Source organism: Paralichthys olivaceus, chromosome 14, assembly GCF_024713975.1.
Source record: "Paralichthys olivaceus isolate ysfri-2021 chromosome 14, ASM2471397v2, whole genome shotgun sequence".
Lineage (NCBI taxonomy): Eukaryota > Metazoa > Chordata > Actinopteri > Pleuronectiformes > Paralichthyidae > Paralichthys > Paralichthys olivaceus.
In genome coordinates this window covers 24,056,621-24,067,500 of record NC_091106.1, presented here as the reverse complement: position 1 = coordinate 24,067,500, position 10,880 = coordinate 24,056,621, and the positions used below count along the sequence as shown (strand labels likewise).

The window sequence follows — 10,880 nt, the reverse complement described above, 5'->3', positions numbered from 1 at the left end:
CTCCTCCTCTCTCTTCCTCCTCTCTTCCTCTCCTCTCAGGCTGACTCTATTTGTACGAACAGTGTACTGATGAATGAGGTCAGTGTGTGTGTGTGTGTGTGTGTGTGTGTGTTGTGTGAGAGTGTGTGTGTTGTGTGTGTTGTGTGAGAGTGTGTGTTGTGTGTCAGCTGTCTGCTCTTGCGTTCAGAGCAGTCTCAACATCACTTAACATCTGACATTTTGGGATGGGAGGGGGGTGAAACCACACACACACACACACACACACACACAGGCACTTAACTTTGTAAAACACACACTATATCTCTCACTCATTACACACACACACACACACACACACACACACACACACACACACACTCTCACTCTCTCTCTCTGACGGAGCGAGACTAAAAGTGCATTACGCAACAATGTTCCAGACAGTGGTAATGTAGTGTGCCAGGGGGCCAGGCGGGCAGACAGACATGCCAACACACACTCCACACACACACACACACACACACACACACACACCACACACATTCACTCACACGTGTATGCGCACAAACATTGTACGTCCTCCTCGCACACATGGATCATGAATAAGTCACTCCATTAAAATGTTTGTTTAGACTGACTCACCCTGCTAGCAAAAACAAACAAACACACACACACAGACACACACACACACACACAGACACACACACGCTCAGGTCTGAGCAGGATGGGATGTGAAGGGCCTTTGACCCGACACTGAGCCTTCAGGCTTTGCTGTGTCGTCAAACATTAAAGGTGGGACGGCGCGGTGGAGCGAGAGCGCTTATCTTTTTTTGAACACAAGTGGGCGATCCGCTGCGTCCCTCCCTGTCTCCCTCCCTGTCTCCCTCCCTGTCTCCCTCCCTTACACTCTCTCTCTCTCTTCGTTACCCTCTAACTTAAAGCTGCAGTCTGTGTTGATGTGTAGCGAACAGAGTTGATGGAATCAGCTGTGAAATGAAAACAGCTGTGTGACTTAATATTTAACGCAGCGCTGAAGCAGAACGATGTTTTCTCGTCTCAGTCTGAATCCAGAGTCAGTTGTGTGTTCCTCATCTGAGAACAAGTTCACTGTCCATCAGTTTGATCATTAGAACGTAAACTTTACTGGAGCTCAAACATCTGGTTGATTCTTTTTTATCAGTCGCTGAAACGTTTAATCTGTTATCAAAGAAAAACATTTCCTGTTCAAACCTTTCAAAGTAATTTTTTTAATGAAAATGTACGTCAGGGTTGTGGATTGTCGGGTGTCGTTATTTGTAGATGTCGGACTTTGTCGCAGGATTTTGTTTTGCTTTTAAATTGATTGATTGTTGATGTCACTTCAGTATTTTGAACATTTGCTGCTGGAGTCACACAAATTCTCACTGTTCAAAATTCATCATGACAGATCTTCAGAGTGATTCTGTGACGTGTGAATCAAAGATGCACGATTTATGAAACCAGACGTAACGCAGTCAGACGCATGGTTCCTCCGTGCACATGGACCAGCAGAGACACTCACAACATGTTGTCAGGACACAATAAATCTCACCGTCTATAGATTCGTAGCTGTTTGAGACTCGTGCAGTTGAAACACAGTAAACAGGAGTTAGTTGTAATGGACGATGGTGCAGTTACTCTCCATCCTCTGCACACTCGCACTGTTCTACACTGTCCGTCCCTATCCTTCCTCTAAAACGTGGAAATGTTCCCGCCGGTTGATAAAGTCGTGCCAGCATCCGGTGTTACACCAGATATGTGACAAGAACACACAGTGTTGGCTCAACGTCTGCAGGGCTCTTACTTTGATATTTAATAAGAAACACTGAAAAATACATTAACACGAGATGTCTCTGCAGGCAGCTGTGTGTGTGTGTGTGTGTGTGTGTGTGTGTGTGTGTGTGTGGAGATGAGATATCCATCTTTATTTATTGTGTCTGTGTCGTCACACTTTACCTTAGTAGCTGCAGCGTCAGACTAAATATGAATTCATTGCGTGATAAGTGTGGGGGCTGCTTGTGTTCATAAGAGAAATGGAGGTAAAGTTATGTAATGTTGTGTCTGAGCACTGCAGCAAACTGGAAGACGTGCTGGGTGGAATAATCTGAAACCTCCTGGAGAAGACGCCTTCAGTCCAAACACCACAGAGAAGATCTGTTAGATTATTGTGTCTCCTGTTGTTTTGTGTTGAAAAGTGAGATATGTTGAACATTAACAGTCTCTCTCTCTCTCTCTCTCTCTCTCTCTCTCTCTCTCTCTCTCTCTCTCTCTCTCTCTAGCGGCTAGCAGCAGTTGGCTTCAGGAACATGTGGCCGATCTGAGTCGAAGGTAAAAATACAGATTCAGTCCTTTTTCTCTCTCTCCATCAGCTGATGTCAGGTCGGAATAGGAAGGATCCACTTACACTGAGTCAACACACACACACACCGGCAGACACACACACACACACACACGTACACACACACACACGTACACACACATACAGGAACACACACATTCCTGACTTTGCTAAAATTGTCCGTCCTGTGTGTGTCTGCTTACACTGTCAGTCTGTGTCCAGGTGTCTGTGGCACAGGCACATATGGCCGTCCTCTGAGGTCAAAGGTTACCGTTGGAGCTTGTGGGGGGGGTCACGGGGTCGGGTGAGGTCTGATTGCGGCTGCAGGGAAACAGATTGATCGTTGATTGAGCTTCTCAGAAACATCTGTAAGATCAGTTTTCTTATTGTTTCCTAGAAAACAGTGAGACACACACTCCCCCCCCCCACCCCCCTGTAGGTCAAAGGTCACTGTACCTCCAGCCCTGATCTCAGCCCAGTCCCCTCTCAGGTGCTCACTTTTTAGGTCAGCAGGTCGGGTTCATTCCTGGACGTTGTGAAACGGGGGGAAAGTGGTTGAAAGTGGAACAGACGATATCATAAAAACCAGCGTGATTCGTCGTTGTTCTTTTCTAGAATCTAGATCTAGAATCTAGATCTAGAATCTGGATCTAGAAAGTTCAGATCTAGATCTAGAATCTAGATCTAGAATCTAGATCTAGAAAGTTCAGATCAGGTTTCATGTGAGTTTAGTTTAATAAACATTAAACCTGTGTGTGACTGAGGCTCAGTGTCTCCACTCTTGTCATGAATATTACATCCCACTGTGTATTAACACAGCTCAAATGGATGATGTATGCAGCGTTCTCACACACGCAGTGAAGGTGAGTCAGTCTGGAAGTGAGTAGCAATGAAAACGTAGACATATCGTTATACACACGCACACGCGCACGCACACACACACAGAGTCAGAGAGTGGAAACTAGGCTGGGACGTCCTGTTCATTTCTGCACTCTCAGCCAATTACAGCTCAGTTCTGCTGCACAACTCTCCAGGCTGTCTACCCGAGTAACCTGCACAACTGAGCTGCTAACTCAGTGTGTGTGTGTGTGTGTGTCTGCGTCCGTGCGTGCATGTGTGTGTCTGCGTGCGCATTCCCTTGTGTTTCCTTGACTGTGTGTTACTGTCTGTGTTGTAACGGCCTGTCCGCACTTAACCTCAGCTGGGTCTGGGTTATATAAAGCATGATGCTGTGTCGACCTCACCAGCCAGAGCTGTGTGTGTGTGTGTGTGTGTGTGTTCCTCGTCAGAGACACAAAACATTTCTAGAGATGGATTTTCATTTTCAGGTGAACTATTGAAATCTATTGATGAGATGTGAAACATTTTCAAGAACCTTAAATCTGCCAACTCACCTCATTTCATTCAGAAAAATAAAATAAAACGCTATAAAGACAAAGTTCAGTTCAGTTCAACAGTTTTTATTTTCCAGTCCAGTGTGGAGCCAACAGACTGAGTATCAAGTGATTGTTTTCCTCTCTGCTCTAATCCCTCACTCTCTGTCTGGATTAACACACACACACACACACACAAGGTCACATGTCAAATTATATCAATGCATCGATGGGGATTATGGGATCTCTGTCTTCTGTCTTCTGTCCCTTCTTTTGTTCTTTCTGATTTATACAGTTTTAGATTTAACTAAGTAAAAATTAATACTTTTATTTATGCGTCTCTTATAATTAGATTCATTCCACTTGTTCCGTTGTGTAACTGTGAAGATGCTAAAATACATAGTGACTCATAATAAAAATGTGATTACACACATCCACAGTCGTCATGAAGTAAAGCCCGGATCTTGGTGAATCTGTGTGCGACATTAATTACGTGTTGACGTGTTTCACTATTATTTTTTTAACGTAATCTAATGACGGACACCCGGCGGCACCGAGGCTCTTCTTCGTGTTTGTGCTCAACTCTGACTTTTGATGTTTGAGAGCGGAGTTGGGGCTCATGGAGCAGCCTCTGTGTGGGGTTTTATAATAAGACCTGCAGATGAAGGGGGGGGGGGGGGAGAAGAAATGATCCAGAGTCTTCTACAGATCATCAGAGAGCAGGAATCTTCACCTGTTCTCTATCTGAGCAGGAATTAACAGTTTAAAAGCAGACACAGAAATTCTCTAGTGCAGCTTCTACAACATTTACTTCTATTTTCCCGTGAGAGACGAGCGTCCTTTTCTCACTGTAGAAGAAGAAGAGGAGACGTAGCGGAGCTTCTCCAGAGCTTCAACCTGACGTCGACCTTGGAAACAAAACAAGAATGATCCCATCAACTCCACTTGGCGTTCTCCTAAAGTCCATTATGATGGTGTGATCGGGTTAAAGGCCTAATCCCAAAGACAAACATAAACACGCGGATTCGTTGCTGAGGCGGTCTGCAGCTTAGAGCAGGAGACGTCCTGCACAGAAGCTCCTGAGGTAGTTTCACTCCAGGTGGGAGGAACATGATCGAAACTCTTTGGCTTCACTGACGCAAAGATTAAAAACAGAAGCAGACAAACGCCACAGAGGCTCCAGAACTTCTCACTGAAAAGTTAAAAGAAAACTTCTTACAGCTCCACTTGGTTGGAGCTGAGAATATGAATAATAATAGTAAAAACTTCATGATTAATACGTTTAGTTTCTGCTCATTTCTTTATCAGTGTGAGATGATTTAGTTTAAAAAACTGAAAATCAGTGAACATATAAGTACGGTTGTCTCTTCGATGAGATCTTTGATGCTGTTCAATGAAGTTGTTTCCTTTTTCTGAAGCTTTAACATTCAGAGTTGAATTCAAGAAAAAGTCAGGATATGATCACGTGCACTAATCCTGTTTGTTGTGTGTGTGTGTGTGTGTGTGTGTGTACAGTTTGTGTGGCATCGTTCCAGGTCTCAGCAGCGTTCTGCTGCCTCGTATGAACCCGTTCGTCCTCATCAACATGGCCGGAGCTCTGTCCCTCTGCATCACCTACATGCTCATAGAAATCAAGTGAGGATTCCTTTTCCCTCTGTCTCTGCTGGTAAATCCCAAATGTATGTGATGTCACATTTCCCTCACAGCTGGAAACTCGCTCGCTGCTTCAAACCGTTCTCATCTTTATCTGGACCGACTCGACGTGTCTCATAACGGGGCCTTGAATCCTCCAGTGACGAGGAGTCGTCCTGTCACAGATTGAACTTTATTTAATTGCTGGAAAATGACAGAATGTCTCTCGAGACAGATTCATAACAGGAACAATTTACTAAGAACTACAATTTCATCTGACACGATTCTGGTGCGTAATCTAGAACTGGTTCCTCACATTCACATTTCAAAAGTGCAGCAGCGAGATACAGATGTTTTGTCAAAGATAAAACTGAAATAAAGGTTTTAAAAGACGAGAAGTCCCTCGTGAACGTTAAAGACCACAAATCAAGCCAAAAGATTTTCAGTGTTCCACGTTTAGAGAACCGTCCCGCCCGTCTGCTCTTTGTCTCTTGAGTCAAAACTAAATCTGGAGCAGCAGCGATTATTATCAAAGCAGTTTTTAAAATTTTCATTCATTAATATTCAGTCACTGCTTCTTGTTGGATGGAAACGTAGCCGAGTCTTTTTCAGAACTGTTTTCTGTTATCGTTTAAATGCTTGACGTCCTCCATATTCTCTGTGTGTTTTCAGTAACTATAACGGAATGGACACGGCGTCTGCGGTCGCCATCGCTCTCATGACCTTTGGCACCATGTATCCCATGAGCGTCTACAGCGGCAAAGTGCTGCTGCAGGTGAAACCCACACGTCTCTCACTGATGTTGACAATAAACTAAACTCAGGAACATCATTAAATGATCAAACTTGTGTTTTCCACAGACGACGCCTTCGCACATCATTGGTCAACTGGACAAACTGCTGAGAGAAGTGAGTCAGGCTTCAGATTCTACGTCCTATTGGAAGTGAGCAAGTTTAGGACGGGCTCTGATTGGCTGATTGTTATTTTGTCCAATCAGGTGTCCACTCTGGACGGAGTGCTGGAGGTTCGCAACGAACACTTCTGGACCGTCGGCTTCGGGTCTCTGGTACGTTGAACCACCAGAATTAGAAAAGTCTGAAAACTAGAAAAATGGTTTCAGCCTCAAGAGGCAGTGTTTGTGTTTCGAACTCAGTCACTGATGATGGACAGAACAGCAGCTCATTCAGAAACATCTGGATTCAGGATCTTAGTTTGTGTGTTTCCACCGTTATGAACCAGCTGGTTCTTTGTGATCGTTGTTCTTCATCTTGTCTTAAAATACACGAGATAAACTCGTTTATTAAATCTGCTTTGATTTAACTGAAGTTTTTCTTCCCAAGAGGAGGCGGAGCCTGTTTGTTAGAACCGTTAATGTTCACCTGCTGGATTTTAAATAAATCCTCCATCTCCCTGTTGATCTCTCACTCCCTCTCTCTCTCTCTCTCCCTCTCTCTGTCTCTCTCCCTCTCTCTCTGTCCCTCTCTCTGTCTCTCTCTCTCCCTCTCTCTCTGTCCCTCTCTCTGTCTCTCTGTCTCTCTCTCCCCCTCTCTCTCTCCCTGTCTCTCTCCCCCTCTCTCTCTCCCTGTCTCCCCCTCTCTCTCTCCCTGTCTCTCTCTCTCTTCATCTTAACACCTCTCCAGTCATTATCCCCCCCCCCCCCTCCCCTCCCCCCCCTCTTGTTAGTTTGTTTGTTTTTGTGTGTGTCTGTGTTTGTTTGACCCCCCCCCCCCCTCAGAGCGATGATTTGCAGGGATTTGCTCACTGAGACGAAAAGAAGGAACAAGTCATTCAAGCGGAGATATCACCCCCCCCCCCCCCTCTTTTTTTTTTTTTGGGAGGGAACACTGTTGTTGTCGCTGCTGTCGTCTGTGTTGCACGTTGTTGTGTCGACGGAGAACAAGCCCAGCTGGCTCAGGACGGCTGAGGCCCTGGGAAACACACACACACACACACACACACACACACACACACACACACACACACACACACACACACACTCACTAACATCTGTCTGTCTCGCTGCAGAAACAAACTCAAACTATCAACCGTCGCCATTATAACATTTATCAGGAGCCAGATCTTGAGCTCGAAGCTTCATTCCCGATGTAAATGTTTGTGTTTTAATTCTGAATTTAAACTATGAGGGAATTAATAACTCAGAGGATGATTCTTACATTTGATCGAACATCAGAGAATCTACAGTCCGTGTTTTACAGAGAGAGAAGTGAAAGAGGGATTTAGAGCCTGAGCACATTTAACCAGATCAAATGAAACCATGGAACAAACACATGAGGCTTGAATGAAACTTTCAGGTGAGAAAACATCCTCAGTTCCACTATGATGGGGGGGGGGGGGGGTCTCACCCAGGGGCACGTTCACATCTGTACTTCCAGTCGAGGACGTTCAGGCTAAACACACGGTGTAAATGACCTCGTCCAACCCACGGGCCGGAAGAACCTGAACTGTGTTTATAACGGAAATGTTGATACGAAGTAAAAAAACTGAATTCATGTGAGAGTGCAGCGGTGACGGGTGTGTGTGTGTGTGTGTGTGTGTGTTTTGTATATACGTATATTTATGTTGTCTTTTCAAATCCCTGACTCTTCATGTAGCCGTGCTACCTCTCGCTGCCTGTAGGTGGAGCAGCGTGTGGTGCCGCTGCAGTTATCGTTGTTTGTATTTATGTTATCGATGCTGCTCCTGTTGTTGCTGTCGTTGATGTTTCTGCAGTTACACAACTGTTGGTTGTTGGCCCACTGCTAACAGAGCAGCTGTCCAAACTGATTTGACCCCCTGACTGCACTTCTACCCCTGGGGGGGACTCCCTCTGTGTGTGTGAGTGTGTGTGTGTGTGTGAGTGTGTGTGCGTGAGTGTGTGTGTGCGTATGCACATTTTGTCCTTTTGCGGACTGAATATTCCCATGAGGGCAGTAAAATTAGGAAAGCAGGACAGAGCGATGGTGTGTGTGTAACATTATTTCAGAAGTTAAAGGTCTGACGCTGAGGTCGGATGTGATTCAGTCACTTTGATGTTTATGTAATTTGAAGTCTTCACCGAGACGCTGATGAAAAATAGGAGGAAGAACAAACGGAAACAGAATTCACTCTGAGACACCGAGAACACGTGTTTCCTGATTGTATTTCAGACAGCGTCAGTGTGAGCCTCAGATCTCTGTTATCCATGAAATCTGTGACGTGTGACTCAGGGGACGAAGGCTGCGGGTCTGAGTCCTGCCGCCGGCCTCGTCAGCTTCCTGTTTTTGAAAATCTTCTTTGCTGCAGTGAAACAACAACAAACCTCCGAAGCGTTAACGAAGACAAACCACTCATTGTTTTTTATTTGTGGGGAATCGGCCATTTTAATGTTCAGCTCACTGTGCGGTGAGCCGCCCACGAAGATTAGTGATTAGTTTAAAGAAACACAAACAAGTCCGGGCGCAGAGTGACAATGGGGGCAGCCAGACCTCTCACCACCGAGGTTCTGGATACGCAAGACTAATTTTGACTCCTGTTCTGCGTCCTGCTGCCCCACATGCTCACTAGAGCACCAAATGTGGATTAATCTGCTGCCGCAGTCCCAACGAAACAAAATCTAAACTTGATTCTAGACAGTTTAAGTTTTTGAAAACATGTTAAAGCCCGTCGCTCACTCTCGGGTTTTATTTCATTTAATTTACTGTAACGATGAGTAAGTGAAACGTCTTCTGTGTTGTTCTGTTTCAGGCCGGCTCTGCACACGTTCGTATCCGCCGCGACGCCAACGAGCAGCTGGTTCTGGCTCACGTCACCAACCGGCTGCTGCCGCTCGTCTCCACGCTGACCGTCCAGATCTTTAAAGATGACTGGACCCGACCTCTCCTCACCGGGGCGCTCTCCTCCTCCCCCTCCTCTGTTCCTCCTCTGGGCGCCAGTGAAGATTACACCTCCCTCTCCTCGCTGCCTCCTCTGCTGTTGTCCTCGGGAGGCGAGCTGGACCAGATGACGTCCACGCCCTCCAAGCCCAGCAGCCCTCCTCCGGAGTTCTCCTTCAACACTCCGGGGAGGCACGTGCAGCCGGTGGTTCTGCCCACCCCGGGGCACCACACCCACAGGCCCTACGGAGGCCTGGGACTCGCCTACGGTGCCTCTCCCTACACAGGGATGCTGAATCAAGGCCTGGCGCTGCCTGGCGGCGGGCGGGGACTTGGCGCGCAGGGTCCGGGGGCTGGGTTTGGACTGGGTGTGGGTGGCAGCGGAGTGCCGTCCTCCCAGAGTTACAGGACTGCCTTCGGAGGGTCCGCGGCCCCGTTCCAGAGTGGAACCAGCAACCCTCTGGCTTCACAGTACAGACAGTACCGACCCTGATGGAGCTGAACAAGCTGCTGGATTCCTCACCTGGTTTCTCCGCAGCTGCAGTTCAGATATTTGAGACTCTGATGAGATTGATCTCCTGCTGCACAGACGCTGCAGTTTCCTCCTCACGTGACGACAACTTGAAAACTTCAGACACAAACGTTATTCTCATGTTCTGAGAGTTTTTATGTTCTGGGACCAACGGGTCGACTGTGGCCGGATGTTTAGACGAGAAGAAAGAAACGTGCTCGCGCATATTCCAACTTTTATTGTGTGAAGAAGACGCAGCTGGACTTTTAAAATGTGGAGACCAAAGTGAAGCAGGTTTTAACTCCTGTAATGGTGGCAGGAGGTCAAAGGTCACAAGGGACGAGGAGGAAAAAGAAGTGACTTGAACTTAGAGCAGTGAATTCTTCAGTTAAAGATCTTAAACCAAATCAAATATGAGATGGAAAGTTTCTGGGTTGACATCGATGATTCACTGTTTCAAAGACTCTTTCTACTTCAGCTCCATTTCCTCTCTTTGTTCCTAAAGTTTGAAAATTCACCATTTGACTTTAATCGTAGTAAAACTTAAATCTAATCAACATTTATCTTTGAAACACAAGCAGCTCTTACATATTCAAGATTTTACTTCGCATCACATTTGATAATCTGGTCAGAGAACAGTTTTCTCTCTCTCAGTTGAATAATAGACTTCGTGGCTACGTGATGTTTTTATTTATATTTGAATCTGAGTTCAGTGTCACTGGACTCAGATTCCATCCTCTCGAGGTTCTGGTGTCGTTTCTCATCAAAGACCACAGATTCACATTAGAGCCACACAACAGAACCCAATGAAACCTTCGTCTCTTCTCTCAGACCCTGTGTTGACTTTGTAAACTGTGGGATCGGGGACGCTCGGCCTCGATGAGTCACATTCCGTGTATGTTGGTTTAAAAGGAACGACTGCGACGTGCTTATTAAAAAAACGGTTCCTGAAAGATGTTCTCCAGATTTTTCTCGTCGTCTGTTTCTTCAACGTGTGAAGTTTGATTTAAATGAAAGGAGCAAATGTGCGCTGAAACATTTCTGATTTTGTTTCCTGGTGTTGAAGTGACATTTTCATTTTCAGTGTGGGAAAACCTCATGACTGTAAGTAAAGATGGCGGTGCAGTAGTGATGGTGGAGCGGAGCGAGGTCAAGCAGATATCACGTTGTCCGTCTTCATT

General features: G+C 45.9%; 1 protein-coding gene across 1 annotated transcript in view; it reads left to right on the top strand.

Moving 5' to 3' along the window:
- The window catches only part of slc30a6 (solute carrier family 30 member 6), a 33,981-nt gene extending 23,318 nt beyond the window's left edge, over window positions 1-10,663 (top strand). Inside the window, exons 10-15 of the mRNA XM_069538815.1 lie at window positions 2,274-2,322; window positions 5,221-5,340; window positions 6,010-6,112; window positions 6,198-6,245; window positions 6,335-6,403; window positions 9,061-10,663. Of these exons, the coding sequence (XP_069394916.1) occupies window positions 2,274-2,322; window positions 5,221-5,340; window positions 6,010-6,112; window positions 6,198-6,245; window positions 6,335-6,403; window positions 9,061-9,681 (1,010 nt within the window). The 3' untranslated portion in view covers window positions 9,682-10,663. The remainder of the gene's footprint in view (window positions 1-2,273; window positions 2,323-5,220; window positions 5,341-6,009; window positions 6,113-6,197; window positions 6,246-6,334; window positions 6,404-9,060) is intronic.
- Window positions 10,664-10,880: the final 217 nt, after the last annotated feature.